We start from the raw sequence: 23,701 nt of genomic DNA, 5'->3' as shown, positions 1-23,701 counted from the left end.
GTAATTTCCCTACCATATATCAATATATTATAAAATCGTAATAATCAAGACAGTGTAGCACTAGTGTAAGATAGGTAAATAACCCATGGAATAGAACAGAGAGGCAAGAAACAAATCCATGCATATATGGAAACTGTATATATGCTAGGGGAATATTGACAATACAGAAGGACAGACTATTCAATAAATGATTTTGAGACAATTGTCCACATCACAACATGCATAAATTAATAGCAGATGGAATAAAGACCTAAATACATAAAACAAATCTAAGTCTCTTCTTTAGTAAAATTTAAAAAATCTCTCAGCAAACAAGCAATAAAAGGGAACATCCTTATTCTGATAAAAGATATCTATTAATACTGAACAACTAAACTAAAATTACACTTATTAGGGAAATATTAATGTTTCCCCTTGAATTAAAAATTAAGATAAGGATGTCACTTTGTGTATTAGTCCATTTTCATGCTGCTGATAAAGATGTACCTAAGACTGGGCAATTTCCAAAAGGAAGACGTTTATTGGACTCACAGTTCCACATGGCTAGGGAGGCCTCACAATCATGGCGGAACGTGAAAGGCACTTCTTAACATGGTGGTGGCAAGAGAGTATGAGGAGGTAGTGAAAGCTGAAACCCCTTATAAAACCATCAAATCTCATGAGACTTATCTACTACCATGAGAATAGTATGGGGGAAACCACTCTCATGATTCAAGTATCTCCCACTGGGTCCCTCCCACAACATGTGGGAATTATGGGAGTACAATTCAAGATGAGATTTGGGTGGGGACACAGAGCCAAACCATATCACTTGGGCAATGAATTTGTTTTCTGCTTAAATTATATCAGGGGTAAAATGTGATGTTTTGTAACATCAGAACCTTTTTAGAAAAGAAAGTTGTTTTCCAGTGCTCCAGAATGTCTCAAAACTTGTTCTTTGCCTTATGAAAATGGTCTGTAATGCCTTTTCAGTACTGATAAATAAAAGCACAACCAATGCTTAGTGCATCACAAGTTAGCATATCTTTCACTCAAGAAGCTGAAAATATTATTGAAGACTCTACAACTGCAATGGATTATCTGAGAGTTTATAGGGAAGCCCTTTTAAAATTTTGATTTGAAACTCCATGATGCAATGAACACCATTGCTATTTAATCTAAAAGTAGTAATGTTCCTTTTTCTGCATTTCTGAATCAGTGATCATAATAAAAAAATACGCCTCATCATCAATATGCCTTTTACATGGTCCTCTGGCACAGGTCACAGAATGACTTCAAATGATTGGAAACTTAAGTAGAAAGTCTTTGGGAAGAAAACGTAACATCTCATCAAGAGTCCAAATCCTTTTTTACTTGCTGGCAATGACCTGGAAAATACTGTCTAGTTAATTATGATAAATTCAGCTCATTTTTTCTCTGTGTGAGACAAATTTCAAACCACTGCTTGGTGAGCAGTCTCAGAAAAATGGAGATAGAAAATTGTCCCCTCCCCATTTAATATGACAGTTACAATATATATGACATAGGATGTATGAGACTTAAATAGATAAAATATCTATGCTTTGTACAATTCTGGGCCCATAGTTCATCAATGGTTACCATGATTTCTATAATCATCAACATCATCATCGTTCTGGTTGTTTTCGTCATCACCAATTGAGTATCTGCTATGTACCAGGTCTATATTAAAAGACTGTAGGCAGGCTGGGTGCTGTGGCTCATGCCTGTAATTCCAGCACTTTGGGAGGCTGAGATGGGCAGATCACTTGTTGTCAGGAGTTCAAGACCAGCCTGGCCAACATGATAAAACCCCATCTCTACTGAAAATACAAAAATTAGCTAGGTGTGGTGGCACACGCCTGTAATCCCAGCTACTCAGGAGGCTGAGGCAGAAGAATCACTTGAACCTGGGAGGCAGAGGTTGCAGTGAGCCGAGATCATGCCACTCCACTCCAGCCTGGGAGACAGAGTGAGACTCCATTTCAAAAAAAAAAAAAAAGATTGGAAGCAGAACCATATCCGCTCATGGAGTTTCATAATCTCTAGGGAAATGCTTAACCATTAAAAATTCATGATACAATTATTCTTAAAGGAAGTGGTTTTTAAGTTCACCATAAAACAAGTTGTTGGGAAAGAATTTATTAATCAAATATTCTAGGAAACAAGCTACTAAGCAATCTTATTAAGAATATTCAACCTGAATATTTATACCCATAGAAAACTATTAAATGTAGAGTTATAAAAAGACAGTGCACATATGGATCAAGGAATAGAGACGTTTTAAAACAGTAAGACTTCTAAATTGTTAACCAAATCTTGGATCTGATCTAACTCAGAGTTTGCACCTTCTTGACTTCACCAGTAGATGCTGCTGTGAAGTAGAACAAGGCCTGCATTTGTGTGCTGAACTCTGAAAATGACTTACCCACAATGGAAAAGAATCCTTACATTCATTTATTTGTTCGTATTTTTTTGCTTGCTTATTTAGTTTCAATCCACTGAAAACAACTTGGAAAAACATTTTTTAAGATAACTATCTTATTTTCAATATAACTTTATGGTTTATAAAGCACTTTTTTGAAAATTATCTGCTTATTAATCTTTCAACAAGGTAGACAAGTCTTGTTATCCCTGATTTCCTGACTAATTTGAGAATCATAGAGGTTACTTGACAAGCCTGATTTCTTGTAGTTATTAAGTTACTAGGTGATGGTGCCAGGATTTGAATACTGGATTTCTGATCCCAAACCCAGCAAACTTTTGTGCTACACTCCAGATTTATAAAACTTGATGCAAGGATCAACGATATGAATGTTCATGTTCACTGAATCCAAGAATACATCAATGAACATATACAATTACTTTAACCAAGAGTTTAACCTTAGTAGTACATTTCTTAAGTGGCTGAACGACAATGCTGGAAACATTTGGCCTTAGTAAAACTCAGGGAAGAGATTTCTAATCTAAGATTTGACAGGAAATGAAATAAAAATCAATTATAATTTCTTGTTTGTTTGCAAATCTAATTCTTTGTTAAAGTGAAGTCAATCAAGTAATTGTAAATAGAAAGCTCTACAATTCTACACTATATGCTTGGTAGTAAAATGTTCTGAATATATTTTAAAGGTGTTAATACTTATAAGCCCATTTATATTGTAATAGACAAGGAAAGTATATCAACTGCGTTTAGTTCATATATTATCTCTGCCAAAAAATTAGCTCTACTGGAGATATATACATACATACTAGAGTGAAAAACTGTTCCAGTTTGCCTGGGACTGAGGGCTTCCCAGGACATGGAACTTTCAGTGCTAAAGGTGGGACAGTCTTAGGCAAACCAGGACAGTTGCTCACTCTACACACACAAATAATATTATTTATATGCATATATATTACGTATTTATTACACATACATCTTTCCTCCTAATAGCTTGAGTCATCTTGCACAATTATTTTACTATGCTGTAATATGGTGATGTCTCAATAAGTATTTGGTGAATGAAAATGTGTGACAATGTGCTAACATAAGCCAGCATGCTGATACTTCTCTTTAGATATTTTATCTCAGTTTTACACATTTCTTATTTCCTCCTTTTGCTAACACCTATATATTCTCAAACTCATTAAATGTTATTGCTTAGTTGTTGTTTTTTTTTAAGTCAGATATCCAACTTCCTGAGAATTTGTAAAATGTATTTTCCAAATTTAGGTTATGGGTGTTTTAGAGAGAATAAAGTGCATAGTTGTTTTGCGTGTGTGTGTGTGTGTGTGTGTGTGTGTGTGTTTTGTTTTGTTTTGTTTTGTTTTTTGAGATGGAGTCTCACTCTGTTGCCAGGCTGCAGTGCAGTGGTGCGATCTCGGCTCACTGCAATCTCCGCCTCCCGGGTTCAAGAGATTCTCCTGCCTCACCCTCCTGAGTAGCTGGGATTACAGGCGCGTGCCACTACACCCAGCTAATTTACGTAATTATTTATTTTGAGACAGAGTCTCGCTCTGTTGCCAGGCTGGAGTGCAGTGGCGCGATCTGGGCTCACTGCAACCTCCACCTCCCAGGTTCAAGTGATTCTCCTACCTCAGCCCCCCAAGTAGCTGGGACTACAGGTGCGTACCACCATGCCTGGCTCATTTTTTTGTATTTTTAGTAGAGACGGGGTTTTACCATGTTGGCCAGGATGGTCTCGATCTCCTGACCTCGTGATCTGCCTGGCTCGGACTTCCAAAGTGCTGAGATTACAGGCGTGAGCTACCCTGGCTGGCTGTAGTTTTTTAAATTAAAATAAAAATTACTGGATCAAAATTAGATCGAGTGATCAACCAACTAAAAGATTAAACATGACAAAAGTATATTTTTCTCTCACGTAAAAGAAGTCCATGGGCAGACAGCTCAGGGCTGGCTAGATGGCTTCACAATGATCAGAAACCCGTGCTTCTTCTGTATTGTTGCATGGAGTCTCATGGTCTAAGATGGTTGCTGAAATTCCAGCCCATTACCATATTCCAATCAGACAGAAGGAGGAAAAGAACCACATATAATATTTCAGCATTGGTCAGAACATAGTTATATGGCTGCATCAAGCTGCAAGTAATGTTGAAAAATATAGAATTTACTCTGAGTGGTCACATGTTCCACTAAAGCTAGGATTCTATCATTTAGAGAAAGAGAATGAATATCTGGGAAAATTAGAAGTTCTTAGAACTCCTAGCTAGACTTACTGCTCTAGCAGATGAAATTTCTACTTTTTTAACCCAAGAATTATTTTATTTTTTTCTATTTGTTTGTTCTTCGTCCTAAACATGTAATTACTTAAAAAAATTAAAAGTTTTCTTACATTAAATTCTGTCAGCATATGAGTTTGCATTTATCTTGGCCCGCAACATCTGGCATCACTTAAACATGTATAATTCGTGTTGCAGCATGTAAAGGAATTTAAATCATGCCTAATTTTCTGCCTAAGTTTTGGGTCTAGTTTTCCTTCTTCCAGCTGGGAGTTCAAGTCATATAGAGAATGGCTAGACAGGGACTTTGCATGTGCCCAGTGTGTCTACAGCCTTGAATTATGTGACCTCCAAGAGTCTGAGACTGGCCTATCAGCCCCTAACTACAAGTAATTTTCTTAGAGGCTTAGCCTCGTTTGTGGGTTTCACAAGTGGAATGAAGCTATACTTATATGATGAACATACTCAAAAATTATTAGATTCATGGAATTTTATTGCTGAAAGGCACTGAGTCCAATCATCTCCTTTTACTGAGAAGATCCAGAGGAGTTATGTAACTTGTCTGACACCTAGCTAGTTAGTTACAAAATTACTCCTGGTGCTATTCTCCAAACCTCATGAAGAGGAAACGTCCTGTGGTTGTCCATGCCCTATCTTTCGGAGGACATATCATCACTGTGGGTCCACCACATTTCAAAAGCAGCTTTGTGAGGCCCTTCTATCAGCCCTCACATAGAATCTACAGGAGAATACTAGTGTGGTGGGGAAAGTTACCTCCCCATCCACAGTGTGAAGGGGCTTGACCTCTTCCTCCTGAGTAAGTGAGAGAATGGGTGTGCTTTCAGGGCAGGAGTTCTTTTCCAGATTCTTAGGTCTCCCAAATAACATTCCTAAGCCATGTCTTGCAGCATCATGTGTATCTGGGGAACTGTGATGATTCATGTTTGGTGTTTGTTTTTATGTTATACAGTACAGAAAGTTATATAAGCTCCTAGAATTGTCAAATGGGAAGAGTCCTAGAGATTCTTATTTCATCAATTCCTTGATTTCTTAGCTGAGAAAACTAAAACCCACAGAGATGAATTGACTTGGCAGAGATAATATTTCTTGCTTATGATTTATAGGAAGCCAAACTTAAAACAAGTCTATAGTTGTTCATTCCTAACTATATTAACTATGCTGTTTACATAATAGTATCTGAAAACTAATTGCCTACTTTACATGAAAAGAGAAAAGTATGAGTTTGCTCCAAAACATCTCTTAAATTTATAATTAAATGACGTGAGCTAGTTTTATAAAATACTTTATTTACAGTAGAGCTTTACAAAAATAGTCTTAATAAAATTAATACAAATCCCTTTTGCAATATAACTTATATGACTATCTTCTCAAAAAAGTGACATTCGATTATAACACACAAACTACATTTATAGTTGTTAAGTCACCTTGTAATATAAATATGTTTTCATCTTTTTTTTTGTAATAAGGTACATACCAATAACAATGAACAATGGACAACAAATCTTATTTTGTTATTCTTCCAATGTAAAATTCATCTCTGGCCAAAACAAAATTAACCAAAGAAAAGTAAAACAATTGTCCCTCTGTTCAACAATACAGTCCTTTTTAATTATTTGAGAGTTTATCTGACAGAGACACAGCATTAAACTGAAAGCACCATGGCATAAAGTCTAGTAACATTATCCTCAAAAGCTTTTTCCAATGTCTTTCCTTCAACTGTTTATTCAGTATTTTGCCAGTACAAATAAAGATTGATCTCAACTCTCTCCTTCATTAGTCTCAAGTGTTCCTATTATGCATTGAGTTTTCAGACCTTCCCAACTGGCATGTATTTTAAATGTGAGTTTCTTTCTTTGGCTTCAAGTGGAGTTTCACAACATTTATGAAACATACTGAGCTCCTCCATGTGGCTGGATCTCTGTGACTCCCCACCCAACAATATTCCCCCGGATGTGACAAGACTCTGCTCCTCCGGTCTCTCTTATCTCTTCATTGCTAAGAACACTGTCCCAGATATTGAAGCCTGTGAGTCTCCCAGAGAAGGCTAATGTTTCATCAAAGCCACCACCCACACAGCAGCCATTCTTTTCTTGGCCAATCTGCAGGATTCCTCCCTCAGGAACAATGTGACCTGTGGCCATCTCAACAGTGGTAGCTGCCAGTTCACCATTTACCCACAAGGATGTGAGCCCATTCTCTGAATTCCAGGTGCTGCACAGGTGGGTCCACCTTCCCAGGGAAACCATGGCTTCAGCAACCAGTTTGTTCTCCTCTCCACCCACCACAAACACTATGGACTGGTAGCTGAGATACAGCTGGATTTCATATGGATTCCTCTTTGTGCCATAGGAAAACAGGATGGTTTTGTTTAATACATCTGTGGCTTTGACCCAAATGCAGGCACTAAAAGACTCAAGCCTCATTGGTCTCACTGGATGCACACTTCCAAAAATCTTCTTGGAACGCATTGGGAATAAAATAGCTGTTTCACAACCTAGAGTAGCAAGAAAAGAAGAAGAATATTAAAGAAAATATAAATTCATTCAGAATTATTCTGGCATTAGTTATTTTAACATAAGCATTTTAATGATTACAATTGAAAGCTATATGAAACCATATATTATGACTTAAGAAGCTTCCACTGTAATCTCTGCAGAGCAAAGAAAATGAGAAAAAGGAAAGCCAATTGTCTTATCCAATGAAGCATCTAAATGAAGAGAAAGTATGCAAATAGGAGAGCCAACTAGTCCAAACCCACAAAATAATAAAAGCCATAACTACCTCCCCTTCCGATTTGCATATTTTCCTTGTTACTGCTTTTAAAAAAAAAAAAGTTGAATCACTACAGTTAACTTCAGACAATAATTCTATAATTTCCAAGAATTCAGAACCCAACCTTGTTCTCTCTTTTTGCCACCACCAAGTTCCTAAAATAATAAACCTATGAAATTCAGTAGACCTAGTTCGCTCCGTTTAGCCTTTACCAACATGCATTTTTCAGCAAAATTCTAGGATAGTGATGTTATTGCAGAATACATTTTTTTTTTTTTGAGACAGAGTCTCACTCTGTCACCCAGGCTGGATTGCAGTAGTGCAATCTCGACTCACCGCAACCTTCGCTTCCCAGGTTCAAGCGATTCTCCTGCCTCAGCTTCCGGAGTAGCTGGGACTACAGGTGCACACCACTGCGCCCAGCTAATTATTGTATTTTTTTTAGACACGGGGTTTCATCATATTGGCCAGGTTGGTCTCGAACTCCTGACCTCATGATCCGCCTGCCTCAGCCTCCCAAAATGCTGGGATTACAGGCATGAGCCACCACACCTGGCCTGCAGAATACATTTTAATACACCAAATGTTCTCAGATATTTGTAAACTTTGCAGAGTTTTTAGAAAACTACCTTTGAAAGGCAACAATGTGTAATAATGACGACTAAGCTTATTGGGCATTCACTATGTATCAGATACTGTTCTAATCACTTTGTATGTCATTTTAATCCTCATGCCAACCATAAAAGATAGTCTTTTACATTCCTGTTTTACAGATGAGAAAACTTAGGTAAAAGTAACTTATCTATGTTTACATAGCTGATAAGTAGTAAAACTAGAGTTTGAATTTTTGCAGTCTGATCCCAGAGGCCACGCCCTTAATCAGCACACTACAGTGCCTCTTATTAATAGAACCCCTAGATTTCTCTAGGAGGGCTAGAATCCAGATGGTGTTACTACTAATGAGCCATGCAACTTTGGATGAGCCCCATAATTTCCTCTAGGCTTTAGTGTTATCTAAAAAATCCTCTTCCATTCTGCTCCTAATATTCTGCAAGTCTGTAAGCAGCAAGTATGTAGCACTCAAGAGCTGAATAGAACAAAAATATGTTTAAAAATTCTACTTTGTCCACATGCTTATAATTACTATTTAATCAGTAATTGAAAATCTTTAAGAGAAGTACATTCTTTCAAGGGGCCTGGTTGGAGAACATGTTTCTGCTAAAGAGCACTTGGGAGGGGGACTTTCAAATTTGAGGTGGAAAGCTCAGTAAGTTTCCACCGTTGTCCATCTCAAGTCGACTTAGCCATTTGGGAAGCTGGAGATGCTGAAACGAAAACCTTTTACCTGTCCCTGGGAAAGAATAGGTGAGCTCTGCATCTATATACATATGTATATGTAGGTATACATACATATACATATGTATATAAATGTGTGTGTATATATATGTGCGTGTGTGTATATAGGTGTTTTTTAAAAAACACCTAAATTAGGGCAGGTATAACAACCTAAAGAAGATTTGCCATAAGACAGCTTTGAAAAGCAAACTCCCAGAATGGTTCCAGAATAACTGGTAAAAAGACAGAACTTGCAGAAACCAAACACCCATGTAAAAGTGTGGTAAACTATGTCAGATTCCTACAAGTGGCTCAGGGGTAGGCTCTATCCTGAAAACATTAAACAAATATGGACCTTATCCTTTAGTATTAGGGATAGTCAAATAAAATATTGACATTCAGATAATCATATAAAAGTAACTACAATACTAAAACACAAAACTGGCTCTGTCATGCTTTGATACTTTTCACTAAATAATTTGAACTTTTGAAGATTTTTTAAAATTAATTTTTAATGAGGCAGTGATTCTTTTTTCAAATGAAATTGCTAGGTACATCTTTTTTCTAGCTGTGTTAACTAAAATCAAATAAAAATCATTGCAAAAAATCACTGAAAAAAATCACCATATCCATGGGCATTTGATATAGTCTCTATAAAGTTTCAGTAAAGTAGTGTTCAATCACGCCTGTAATCCCAGCACTTTGGGAGGCCAAGGCGGGCGGATCACGAGGTCAGGAGATCAAGACCATTCTGGCTAACATGGTGAAACCCCGTCTCTACTAAAAATACAAAAAATTAGCCGGGTGAGGTGGCGGGCACCTGTAGTCCCAGCTACTCAGGAGGCTGAGGCAGGAGAATGGCGTGAACCCGGGAGGCGGAGCTTGCAGTGAGCCGAGATCGCGCCACTGCACTCCAGCCTGGGCGACAGAGCGAGATTCCGTCTCAAAGAAAAAGAAAAGTAGTGTTCAAGAGGGTGCCTACTGCAATCTAATTAAGTGATTTCCTCTTTAAGCCCAGGCAGTCAGGATTGCATTCCAAAGCACTCCTGGATTGCATCTCAGAGACTCAGCTTCCCTCTAGGCTACGCTGGCTATGTAAGTTCATGGACTGGAACCGCATGTTGGTTATTTTTGGTGATCTTCTTTTGGGGACCAGCGATACCCAAAAACGAGGCTCTTAATACCTCTTTAAAATGTCAGAAACTCTCTTATGAAATGGCTTTTAACTAATAGGTTTTTCTGATTATCAAAGACCAAACAAAATTAAAACCAGGTTCTTAGGAGGCTAACAACAGAATGATTAGGAGCCAAGCTGGCTGGAGACCAAGAAAAGATAAATCAAAACATATGGGCAAAAGTATTATTGGATGTAATAAGGATTAACATCTTAGAATTCAGAAATACATCCCTCTTCTGCTCTAATATGCAAAGATGAAGATAAAAAATAGAGTAATTCTTCAGTTTTTCAGGTGCATTATATGTATAATGACTTTACGTGGTTTGCGAAACACAAGACATTTCATCCATTAAAATGGCTGCAGAATTCTAATTTCTCTCCTGTCACATTGAGAATCTACTGTACATTTGATTTTATGCTTTTTCTCCTCTGAAGCCCTATTTAGTATTTACTGACAAGCACCCCTCAAATATTTAGGAAATATGATATGGTTTCTGTAACTTTAAATGAAACATGCTCTCATTACATAAAATTCTGTAACTTTAAATGAAACATGCTTCTTCCCCCTCCCCATCCAGCAAAAGTTGTTTTCTTGGAAATATAGGGAAGGATTCTCAGGAAAAGTGCAAGTTATATTTTCTTACCTAGGACACTGATTTTCTAATACAATCCAAAATGATTGTCACACCACCGTTTCTTAGAAGTTTTGGCATACAAAGGGGTATTGATTGGCTCCGAATCTTCTATTTCTTTCTTTTAACCATCTTTAGAATGTATTATTTTGGGAACCCATGTCTGTTTGGAGATTCATGGAGTGTCACATGGGACTTTGAGAAGTTGCCTGTGGTTTGAACAGTCTCTCCTGTTTGGCCCCAATTCTCTGAATCCCTGGGGTGGAGCTGGGATCGCCTACACGGATTGGCTCCTACACCTGAGGGTTCCACGCTGAATCACAAACCGCACACCCTCCGACCTCCCCTGTCGCGCTAATTCCACAAACCCCGGGGGCTGGGGGACCCCTGGAGAATTCCGCTGACCCTTGGGGAGATTAGCTTCAGCCTCAAGTTTCTTTCTGAGAATGGGTGGGCGGAGAGGAGGGGCCGGCTGAGGGGCTGGAAAACATCCCTAAACGTTAGCCTGGGCCCTGAAATAGTGCGGGAAACCAGAGCTCCTCTAAAGACAGAGGCAGGATAAAATTAGAAGACGTGGAAATCCCTAACGGAGGGAAGCTGGACGGCAAGAGGGGTCACGGTTATAACGGGCCAGTGGACTCCTGCAGCGCCTAGTCGGATCGGGTGTCAGGGGCCCTAGACAGACGTCTATTTCAAGACTGTGATGGTTACCTCCACAACTCTCTTTAGGGCTCCTTAGGACTGAGGAATACTTTTTTAAAGCCGATTTTCCCGCCTTGTATGGTGTGCCTGAGGTCTGTGACCGCGCATGCAGAAATAGGTGTGTGTGTGTGTGTGTGTGTGCGCACGCGCGCGCTTCCCATGAAAGCTTCCCCTAGAATGTTGCCTGGCTTAGCTTGCCGTTACGCGCGCTCCCGGAACAAAGCCTCAGTGGGAAGTCCCGGCCCCGCTTGCCTCCTTACCTGCCGGCAGCCAGCTCCGGGCAGCCCAGCCCTGCACCGCGTGCAGGTCGGCTCGCGTCTGCCGCAGCTCCTCTAGCACCGCGGCCAGGGCGCGCCCCGCCTCCTCTGGGCGCTGCGCCTCCGCGCTCTCCAGGCGCGCCAGCCTGCGGCCCGCGTCGCGGGTCGCCTGTAGCAGCTCTTCCAGAGCACTGGTCAGCCTGGCCTCCGCGGGAGCCCCCGGCGCGCACGGCCTCGCCAGGCTTTCCGCGAGCCGGCCCAGCTCCTCCCGCAGCCTCTGCAGCTCGCCCCGCAGAACGTCGTCCGTGGCTTGCAGCAGCATGCCCTCTCTCATCTGCGAGTTCTCCAGCATGATGAAGAGCTTGTCCCATTCCGAGTGCTCCTGACGGCAGTCGCACGGCGTGGCTAGAGTACGGGATACATACACGTTACCAGCCCGCCCAGGCCTGCCTTGGATGTGCTTTGTAAAAGCTGACCTCCCTCGGTAGTGCCAAGTTGCAGCCCATCCCTGGCATCCCCCTTGCCTTTAAGGACGCCTTCGAAAAACAGCATGTAAATGTCTCAGAAACGACAGAAATCATTCATTCAGGTATAGATTAAGTTGTACCCTATGAAATCGCCGGTTATGTAACTCAAAACAGTCAAATATTGACGATTTTATATGATTCAACCCATTATGTACGTTACAGAAATAACTTTGAAACCTCCGTCTTTATTCAAGTGCTTCTCACTTTTGCATAACAAACTATAAATTTTTAACTCGTCTCACTGGCTACAAAGTATATGTGTGTTATTTAGACCAAGAGGTGGATATGTAGTTAGGATTAGCAGAGAAACAGTTAAAGTGAACTTACGGTCCTCAGTGGGATGGAGTCCGTTGTCTATTTCGTTGTCCAAATTCACATACATGAGATCATAATCATCCGAGTTCTCGGCCAACACTGCAGACCAGAGAGCACAAAACAGAATCGCAAGGAGACGCATTGCTGGAGAGACGCAAAGTTCTTTCCACAGCTGGCGGGAGGAGACTCTCAAGTGAGCTGAGTTTGAGCGGAGGAGACTGAGAGTGAGAGGCTGGAGCAGAGAGCCCTTAATAAATGCTGGGGAAAGCCTGAATGGGGATGAATGAGTAATGCTGGTGGCACTGCGGTAACGGGAGTTCCCCTGAATTTGGTGGGGGAGGGGGCTGGGTGGGAGGGCAAGGGAAATGTGGAAGTTGCACAATATTAAACCGCAAAGGTTTACACTGCAGTCAGATTAATTGGAGGAGGGTCAGAGGGGAAAGAGGAGAGAAACTGGGCTTCTACTGTTCTCCTGAGAATTAGCTGTTGTAATTTGAATTGATAGCAATGGGGCTGAAGGAGGGGTGGTAGGGGAGAAATTTCAGAGGGTGCTGAAGCAAATCATCATTTCATCATTTTCTGTGAGCTGTTATTATTTCACAACCCTTTATATATAGAAAACTTTCCATGTTTCCTTTGTACACTGTTTTACAGGTTGAAACTGAAAATGGTCTGATTCCAAGGTAAACCAACATATTAATAATTGTTATGGCTCTGAAAGTCAAGTCCAATCTGAGCTATCTTGTCTTTAATACTTCTGGAGTTGCACCTATTCTTTTATAGACAATTTTTTTTTTGAGACTGAATTTCGCTCTTGTTGCCCAGTCTGGAGTTCAATGGTGTGATCTCGGCTCACTGCAACCTCCGCCTCCTGGGTTCAAGCGATTCTCCTGCCTCAGCTTCCCGAGTAGCCGGAATTACAGACACCCGCCACCATGCCCAGTTAATTTTTTTTTTTTAGTACAGACGGCGTTTCACCATGTTAGCCAGGCTGGTCTCGAACTCCTGACCTCAGGTGATCTACCCGCCTTCGCCTCCCAAAGTGCTAGGATTACAGGCGTGAGCCACCTCACCTGGCCTAAGACAAACAACACAGTACAACTGGGTAAACCTAAAATGGGGGAAAAAAGCTGGGGGAAAAAAAGGAATATACTTATTTAGTTATTTAGGTATTTTTCTTTTCATAACTTGGTATTATGTGGACATTATATTATTCTACAAGATTTCGAGGCAAGGATCATGTTTTAAAAGTAAACTTAGAGATTTCTGCTTCTAACAATATATACACGTCTGTGTTCACATGATATTAATAAAAACTTAAAAGGTACAGATGAGCTCCCATTAAAGTAAGGGGAAAATTCAGGGGCAAAAGACAGAGAGGAAAGCAAAAACAACAATCCCATGAGCTGATGCTATGGCCCCTCTGGAATAGGAGTGAAGTGAGATAGGGGTTATTAGTTCTATAACCACCAAATGTTGATGACCATGTGGAAGCAAAGCTTAGGCCAAAGGTGGAGAGTTAGAAGGGAGACCCTCATGAAAGCCAGGACCCTCAGAGGGTTACCTACTGTATTTCAGTAGGTACAATCTCACTCTGCCCTAGCACAAAGAGGTAGGAAGCAATCATGTCTCTCTTTGAACTCTACAAGGTCCCTCTGAGTTTGTGAATTTGGGCCTGCCCTCAGATATGTTTGAAATTCAAATATATACTATCTGCCACTGTGAAAAAAAAAAGAATTCACAATGATATTTGAACATATGAGGAAGCAAATCACTATAAATGAGAATCAGCAGAAACCAAAAAGGATTAGACACCTCTCCCCAAGAACTTCATTTAGTTGAGATATCAGCCAAAAACTAGAAAATAAATATGTTTAAAACTATTGAAGCTCTAAAAGGAGGAATTGAAAATATGAGAAAAGAATGAGACATTGTCAAAAAGAAAAAGGCTAGGTGATTTTTTTTAAAGAACCAAATATAACTTCTAGAATTAAAAAAAAGTTAATTGAAAATTTTAAAAGCTCAAGGCATGGATTAAGTGGCAAATTAGGCAAAGCTGAAAAGAATATTAATGAACTGGAAGACAGATATAAGGAAATAATCTAAAATGCGCTGCTTTTATGTTCAGTAATAGGATTCTAAAATCATTTCATTGTTCAGGAGGATGATAAAGAAATTAATTAATTTTGCTTTGCTCAAAAATGTTTGTTATAATTTTAAGGACAACTACCAAACGGACATAGGCATCCAAATAGAAGGAGCAGGGGGAATTTTTAAAGAAAGACTTGATCTATTAAAAAAAAAAATCAATGAAGGAGGAAAGAAAAGCACAAAGAAGGATAAGTTAAAAGTACAATATTATTTGCTAAAATTAAATCAAAATATACCAATAATTACCATAAATGTTAATGAAACACATTTTCCAGTTAAGAGACAAATATTTCTATTTGTCATATAGAAATATTTTAGTCTGGGCTCACATTCAGAATCCCAGTACTTTGGGAGGCCAAAGTAGGAGGATCACTTGAGGCCAGGAGTTTGAGACCAGCCTGATCAACGTAGCAAGACCCTCATCTGCACAAAAAATTTAAAAATTAGCCTGGTGTGGTGATGTGCATCTGTAGTCTCAGCTACTCAGGAGGCTGAGGCAGGAGGATCACTTGAGCCTGGGAGGTGGAGGCTGCAGTAAGCTATGATCACACCACTGCATTCCAGCCTGGGTGACAGAATGAGACCCTGAAAAAAAGAAAAGGAGAGAGAGAGAGAAGAAATACTTTAAAAATCCAGCTATACATCACTTACAAAAGCTACACATAAAACAAAGTAGAAATGTTAAAAGTTAAAAGCTTTAAATTGGAGGGGAGGAAGAGAACACACCAAGCAAGTATTATTCAAAAAAGCTAGCATAGCAATAGTAATATCAGTAAAAAATAGACTCAGGCAAAAGAGGATAGTTAAATTATGATACAAAGAAATACTTTAACAGGAAGATATCTCTGAATTATCTAGTAGTATAGTTTAAAAAAATATAAACCAAAGGTTGACAGAATTATAAGGAGAAATGGGCAAATCCATAATCATGGAGGGAGATTTTAACAAAGCTGATAAGTTCACCTATATCATAACTGATCATTCAAATGCAAAAAAAAAAGCCTGCCAAAGGATACAGAAACTCAAACTACATAACTTAAAGTTCGGTATAGTGAAATATATAGAGTACTGCCCAGATGGTTTGATGGACAAATTCTACCAAACATTCAAGGAACACATAATCCCTGTTCTATACAAACTGCTTCTGAGAATAGTGTTCAGGAATGTGCTAAATTCATTTTACATGTCTACTAAGTATGATACCAAAAAGAGAAAAGGAAAATACAAGAAAGGAAAATTGCAACCTGTCTCATTAAGAATGTTGATGCAACAGCTCTAAATAAAGTAGTAGCCAAACACAGCAATATGCATAAAAATACACATTATGCACAGCAATGTGCATAAAAATATATCATAAGCAAGTTGAGTTTATTCCAAGACTGCAAGATTGATTAAATATTAGAATAGCTGTTAATTTATTACATTAACAGTTTAAAGGGGAAGAATCATCATATCAACAGATGAGAAAAACGTTTGATAAAATTCAGCACTCAAAATAATCAAACTAGAAAGCAGACAGGAACTTACTTAAACTGAAAAAACATAAATACCAAAACCTACAGAAACAGATACATACGTAATTGTAAATCCTTGGAAACATAATTTTGAAAAACAGGATTAACACAAGGATACCTGTGGACAGTGACTCTATTCATCAAAGTGTGTATTGGAAGTCCCTGCCCATAAAGTAGGACATAAGGACATAAGGAGAAGAAGCATAAGGATTAGGATGGAAAGAAATGAAGTTGTTATCATTTATCATGAGTGGATCATCTACATACAGAAAAATCCAAGACTCAAAAGACATTATTAATAAGAACTGAGCAACTTTTGTTGGATATAAGATCAACATATAAAAATCTATTGCTTTATTAATACCAGCAGATAAATTGAAAATGCCTTTCAAAATAAAGTTTTCATTTACAGTAGCAAAAATAGCTATGGGATACCTAAGCAACAATTTAACATAAGACACAGCTAATTATAACACCTTATTTAAAAACATAAAAAGATCTACATAGATGGAAAGATAAATTATCTTCTTAAATGAGAAGACTCAGTTTTACAAAGATGTCAGTTATGCCAAATTAGTCAATATGTTCACTACGAAAAAAAGTCCCAGTCTGGTTTTTCAAGGATGTTGACAGACTGATACTAAAATTTGTATAGAGTAGCCAAGAAGAGCTTGAAGAAGTAGGAGGTCAGGAAGTAGGCCCTATGGGATATAATGATTTATTCTAAAATTATTGTAATTAAGAAAATGTAGACTTGATGAAGAGATGCATAAATGCCCAGAAATAGACCCAGACACATATGGAAAACCTAATATATGGAAGAGGTGTGGCAAATCAGAAGAGTAACAATTGACTACTCAATAGAAAAAATTATTTGTATACAAAGAAAAATATATAATTAAACTTCTTCCTCATATGTACCAAAGTCAATTCCAGATGGATTAAAGACAACTACAAGAAAACAAAACCATAATGCCTTTAAGAGAAAATATAGGAGAATATTTTTATGAACCTGGAATACACAAAGATTTCTAACAAAACCTAAACCATAAAGTAAAAAAATGAAAACAGTTGACTTTATTAAGAATATAATTTTAAATCAATAAATCAAAAATTCATTCAGTAGCTCAGAATGATTAAGGAACTTCCAAAAATTAATAAGAAAAAATGCCAACCTCCTAATAGAATATAGGCAAAGAATGTGAATGGCCAAATCACAAGTGAGGAAATCACCTATAAATATATGAAAAGGGCTGGGTGTGGTGGCTTACACCTGTAATCCCAGCACTTTGAGAGGCCAAGGCGGGCAGATCACAAGGTCAGGAGTTTGGGACCAGCCTGGCCAACATAGTGAAACCCCATCTCTACTAAAAATACAAAAAAAACAGCTGGGCGTGTTGGCAGGCACCTGTAATCCCAGCTATTTGGGAGGCTGAGGCAGGAGAATCACTTGAACCCGTGAAGCGGAGGTTGCAGTGAGCCAAGATCACACCACTGCACTCCAGCCCAGACAACAGTGTGAGACTCCGTCTCAAAAACAATTATATATATGTATATATATAATTTGTTATATATAATATATAACAAGTAATTGGGAAATGAAAATTAAAGCAAAAATATTAGATACATCCCATCAGATTAGCAAACACCAATGTCTGTCATAACCAAATGTTGGCAAGGATGTGTACCAACAGAAACACTCATGCTGCTGGTGGGAGTAGATTGTCATAATATTGGTGGTAGGCAGAATAATGGTCCCCCAAAGATGTCCATGTTCTAATCCCCAGAACCTATGAACATGTTATGTAATGTTCATTTCAGATAGAATTAAGGTTGCTAAATAAGATAGGGAGATAATCCTAGATTATTCAGTTAAACCCAACACAATCACAAAGGTCCTTAAAAGTGGAAAAGGGAAGCAGAAGAGAGAATCAAGGGGAGAGAAGAGATGAAGGAACAGGGATCAGAGAGATGCCATGTTGTTGGCTGTGAAGATGGAGAAAGGGGCCACAAACCAAGAAATGCAGGCAGCCTCTAAAAGCTGGATGTATCAGTCTGTTTTCACACTGCTATAAAGATACTACCTGAGACTGGGTAATTAATGAGGAAAAGAGGTTTAATTGACTCAGTTCCACATGGCTGAGGAGGCCTCAGGAAACTTAAAATCCTCACGGAAAGCAAAGGGGAAACAAGGCACATCTTACATGGCAGCAGGAGTGAGGGAGAGTACAGCAGAAACTGCCACTTTTAAACCATCAGATCTCATGAGAACCCCCTCACTATCATGAAAACAGCATGGATAAAACCACCCTTATGATCCAACCTCCTCCCACCAGATCACTCCCTTGACACATGAAGATTACAATTCAAGATCAGATTTAGGTGGGGACAGGGAGCCAAAGCATATCACTGGTTAAGCCAAGGAAACAAATTCTCTCCTAGAGCCTCCAGGAAGGAACCCAGCCCTGGGCACACATTGATTTTAACTTAGGGAGACTTACGTCAGACTTCTGAACTATAGAAATATAAGATAATAAATTTGTGTTATTTTAGGCCACTAATTTTGAGATAATTTCTAATAACAGCTATAGAAAATGAATACAACTGCTTCACAAAGAAATTTTGGGACATCTACAAAGTCAACTCCTAGGGACATACTCAGTGCTTTGCCACTTAACTAGTTGGTCCACAGACCATCAGTGTCACCTGAGAGCTTGTTAGAAATTCAGATGCTCAAACCCTACCTCCAACCTGTTGAATCAACATCTGTGTTTTAAAGATATGCCCAGGTGACTTCTAAGCACGTTAGACTCAGAAGCACTACCCTATGAAATATCTCTCATTTTTGCACAAAGAGACAGTTATTTCAGCATTATTGATTAAAGCAATGAATAATAATAACAACATAATGTCTTTCAATCACAGAGAGTATATGAATAAGTTGTTGCATATGTGTTGGAATAACACATGGCTGTGAGAATAAAGGAAGGAGAGCTTCTTGGAGATATAACTTCTACAAAATGTTGAATAGGAAAAAATGTTGCAAAGGGATGTGTAGAGTATAATGGTATTCATATAAAATTTTAAAGCATCCAAAACAATACTATAAAATGTTTATTGATATATACGCGTGTAATTAAAGTGTAAAAATACTTATGGAGATCATAAATACTCCCTTTAGGATGCTGGTTGCCTCTGGGGAGAAAAGGAAACAAATGGGATGAAAAGCAATTATGATATAAGGTTAAGTTTTGACAAATCTGGTTGGTAGGCACACCAACGTTCATTATATTATTGCCTACATTTGTTTGATGACTTGAACTATTTCGTAATGTAAAAGAAGGTATTATTTACTAATGGAATTTATAGGATTTCTGCAAAAGTTCTGCATTTGTTTTTTGTATTATTTGATTGAAATTCAAGTCAGCTGAAAATGACTAATCTGGGGTTTTTCCCGTCAAGGCTCCCAGGGCCTATAGTGAGTTTTGTACCAAAATGCCACACAACAGTTTCCTGTCTTAGACTGCAACTGCAGTCCCTTTTAATGTGACCATTTTTGGCAGTTGATCAGTATGTCCTCATAACTAAGTTCTATAATCCAACGTTGGCTTTACAAATTGGGTATTGCATTAAAAAAATTCCTGATCTTTTAAGGAGACGCTCATAGTAAAATAAACAGAAAAAACAAATTGTTGAAAATTAAACTATTGAAAATAAATACTGATGAACACAACCTTTTAAAAGAAAACTCTAAGTATTTCCAACAACTTGTATTCTGGGGAACATGATAAAACCTGTTTTAGACTTATTCTATGAACTACATGTGGAAAAAACAATTCTCATTTTTTATTGTCTCCCAAATTCATTCAGTTTTATCCAGAATCACGTTTTCATTAAATTTGGATATCGATATTCTGAAAATTCTGGCCTTCTTTCTTTAATGATCATATCTAAATTGTCTTTTATATATATAGGCATATTCCTACCATTTAATGAAGGTCCATATATGTGTAATTCCTGCTTATTTGATTCTTTCTGTGTATGGCTTCTATATACAAAGCCAAATTTAAAGTAAAAGTAAATACAGTCAAGAAAATCTTGTTCAAAAAATCCCTAGAAACCAATTCCCCTGAGACATTTAAATACTTGTGAGGATTTTGAGAAAAAAAATCTATACCATAAAGTGATAAGCAGATGTTGCCCATATGTTGATTGCAGATAAGTTTCTATACCTTATTTAATAGTTTTCTTGAAGTTTTGCCATTATAAATCTAGTTGTCCGTACATATCTTTGAGGAAATTATGTGTGACAAACCAGCTGAGGCTAAATTTCCCTTGAAATAGTGCAGAAATTGGGGATTTAAATTTGCATTACTACTTCTTAAACTATTCGTAAAATAAGACATAGTTTCTGTACGTGAGTGGTCTAAATTATGATTCTGTGTCTTCCAGGAATGTGAATTCATTCCTCTGCACTTTTTTTGTTGTTCAGTTTCATTTAGGTACATGATTACAGCACTGCTTAGTTTTCATTTAAACATCATCCAAATTTTGTTTATCATCAGGAATTCTTTATCGGAACTGTTTCCTTCTCAAGGGTGTGGTCTGATTACTGTCAAAGTTCCTCTATCCCCATGGTGCATTACTCAGGAAAATTTTTCATTAGTTAATGGTGCTGATTATATCATAAAATATTTCCTTTTGTGGAATCGGATTAAATCATGTTTTAATCTCAGAATAAGGTACCATGTTATTTTTAGCAAAAGAATTGGCCATCTTTCTGTGCTATTTAATGTGTAAGTGCAAATATTATTACATTGGTAATAATGTTATTTCTGTTGCTCATGGCCTGATAAAGTCATCATTCCCTTTATTGTTCCCTCAACAGGTAACACCATGTTGTTGAGAGTGTTACCTGCTGTGTATGAAAAGCAGCCTCAGCCAATTAATAGACACCTGACAGAACTCCTGGCCTTGATGTCTCAGCTAGAACAGCCAGAACAGTACCATCTTCTACGGCTTTTGCATGTAGCAGCAAAGAAAAAACAACTTGAGGTAAAAAGTACATTGTATATGTCATGGTCCACACAACCAGGCATGTTTCTTTGTGTGTGAACAGCGTATGTGCTTAGGATTTCCTGTCTCATACATTTATACATGTCCATTTTTTAAGTGAAAGCACTCATCTACTTACTATATTTGTATAATGAGAAACTGGCTCATGAAATTATGGAGGCTAAGAAGTCCCATCTGTCATCTGCAAGCTAGATGCCAAGGAAAACCAGTGGCATAGTTTCAATTCAAGTCTGAAAGCCTGAGAACTGGAGAGCTGATGGCCTAAGTTACAGTCTGAGGACAGGAGAAGACCAATGTTCCAGCTCACAAAATCAGGCAGAGACAGTAAATTCTCCCTTCCTCCACCTTTTTGTTCTATTCGGGCCCTCAGTTAATTGGATGAGGCCCACCCGTATTGCAGGGGCAATCTGCTTTATTCAGTCTACCCATTCGTATGCTAATCTCATCTGAAATCATCCTCACAGACACACCCAGAAATAATGTTTAATCAAATATCTGGGTGCCCCATGACCCAGTCAAGTTGACACATAAAATTAACCATCACAGGCCGAGCATGGTGGCTCATGCCTGTAATTTCAACATTTTGGGAGGCTGAGGTGGGTGAATCACTTGAGGCCAGTAGTTTGAGGCCAGCCTGGACAACATGGTGAAACTATCTATACAAAAAATACAGAAATTAGCAGAGCATGGAGGAGGCACCCGTAGTCCCAGCTACTCAGGAGGCTGAGGTGGGAGAATCACCTGAGCCAGGGAAGTTGAGGCTACAGTGAGCCAAAATCATGCCACTGCACTCCAGCCTGGGTGACAGAGTGAGACCCTGTCTTAAGAATAAATAAATAAATATTCACCATACAGATACAGTAATGAAAAGCAACAAATGGGCCAGGTGCAGTGGCTCATGCCTGTAATCCCAGCACTTTGGGAGTCCGAGGCAGGTTGATCCCAAGGTCAGGAGTTCAAGACCAGCCTGGCCAAGATGGCGAAACCCTGTCTCTACTAAAAATACAAAAATTAGGCTGGGTGTGGTGGCTCAGCCTCCCAGCACTTTGGGAGGCTGAGGCAGGCAGATCACGAGGTCAGGAGTTCAACCAACATGACCAACATGGTGAAACCCTGTTTCTACTAAAAATGCAAAAACTAGCTGGGCATGGTGGTGCATGAATGTTATCCCAGCTACTCAGGAGGCTGAGGCAAGAGAATCGCTTGAACTTGGGAGGCAGAGGTTGCAGTGAGCCAAGATTGCACCACTGCACTCCAGCCTGGGCAACAGAGCAAGACTCTATCTCAAAAAAAAAAAAAAAAAGAAAGGAAAAAAGAAAAATTAGCTAGGTGCGGTGGCAGGAGCCCATAATCCCAGCTACTTGGGAGGCTGAGGCAGGAGAATCGCTTGAACCCAGGTGGCTGAGGTTGCAGTGAGCTGAGATCGAGCCACTGCACTCCAGCCTGGGTGACAGAGTGAGACTCTGTCTCAAAAAAAAAAAAAAGCAACAGATGTGCGAATCTGTAGCTATTGTAGAATGGTGATAAAGAAAGTTTAATGTCGTCATGCAGTTCTAGGAATCTGTAGTTTCTCAGGTAAGGCCAAGTGAAAGACCTACACTTAACTTTATTTGTGAATTAATCAGCCTATAGTGAGAGCAAAGGTTCATTTTCCAGATAGCAAATCAGTTGTTGTTCTTTGGATTCAAGTAGAAGATTTTAACAATTAGGATGCTTATGATTATCAGTAATAGAACAGCCAAACCACAATAGTTTCATCAATGAAAGGAATTTATAGCTAATGTGATAGGAAGAAATCAGATGAGGTTTGGTTCAAAAATAATGTGAACAAACAATTTCTCTATTTTGATTTCTCAGATTTGACATCTAGGCTTCCATTTTCCACAGGCTTTCTCCTTGTCATCTCCAAATAGGTGCTAGGAGCCCTGTTGGCACTATGCTTCTCCTACATCTATCACTGCCACCAGCATCCAACAGAAGTCTTGATATTCTGTCTGTTTAGGATGCATGCTCTACCCCTAGAGCTTCTGTTGAACTGGAGGATACACAGACAGAAACTAGAGGCTGCCAGGAAGAGGGAAATCGAAATGGATTCTGAAGGGTACCAATGTATTAGTCCATTTTCATGCTGCTGATAAAGATGTACCCAAGACTGGGAAGAAAAAGAGGTTTAATTTCACTTACAGTTCCACATGGCTAGGGAGGCCTCACAATCATGGCTGGAGGCAAAAGACACTCCTTACTTGGTGGCAGGAAGAGAAAAATGAGGAACCCCATGCAAAAGCAGAAACCCCTGATAAAACCATCAGATCTCATGAGACTTATTCACTACCATGAGAACAGTATGGGGGAAATCACCCCCATAATTCAAATTATCTCCCACTGCGTCCTTCCCACAACATTTGGGCATTATGAGAGTACAATTCAAGATGAGATTTCGGTGGGGACACTGAGCCAAACCATAACATTACGTCCCTGGCCCATCCAAATCTCATGTCCTCACATT

The 23,701-nt window shown here is 38.9% G+C and overlaps 2 protein-coding genes across 4 annotated transcripts in view; one reads left to right on the top strand and one right to left on the bottom strand.

The window, feature by feature from the left end:
• VEPH1 (ventricular zone expressed PH domain containing 1) overlaps nucleotides 1-23,701 on the top strand; it is a 262,961-nt gene that overhangs the window by 58,816 nt on the left and 180,444 nt on the right. For all 3 annotated transcript variants that reach the window (XM_003256345.4, XM_003256344.4, XM_030822750.1), the window contains exon 5: nucleotides 21,008-21,174. In XM_003256345.4, coding sequence (XP_003256393.1) covers nucleotides 21,008-21,174 — 167 coding nt within the window. The remainder of the gene's footprint in view (nucleotides 1-21,007; nucleotides 21,175-23,701) is intronic.
• Nucleotides 6,004-12,733, bottom strand: PTX3 (pentraxin 3). The gene is made up of 3 exons (XM_003256346.4): nucleotides 12,467-12,733; nucleotides 11,616-12,017; nucleotides 6,004-7,231 (listed from the first exon to the last, which is right to left on the bottom strand). The coding sequence occupies exons 1-3, from the start codon at nucleotides 12,594-12,596 to the stop codon at nucleotides 6,618-6,620; spliced, it is 1,146 nt and encodes a 381-aa protein (XP_003256394.2). The 5' UTR covers nucleotides 12,597-12,733; the 3' UTR covers nucleotides 6,004-6,617.

This window comes from Nomascus leucogenys, chromosome 11, assembly GCF_006542625.1.
Source record: "Nomascus leucogenys isolate Asia chromosome 11, Asia_NLE_v1, whole genome shotgun sequence".
NCBI lineage: Eukaryota > Metazoa > Chordata > Mammalia > Primates > Hylobatidae > Nomascus > Nomascus leucogenys.
Note: the sequence above shows the minus strand (reverse complement) of the source record. Positions and strands in the feature narration are given on the sequence as shown.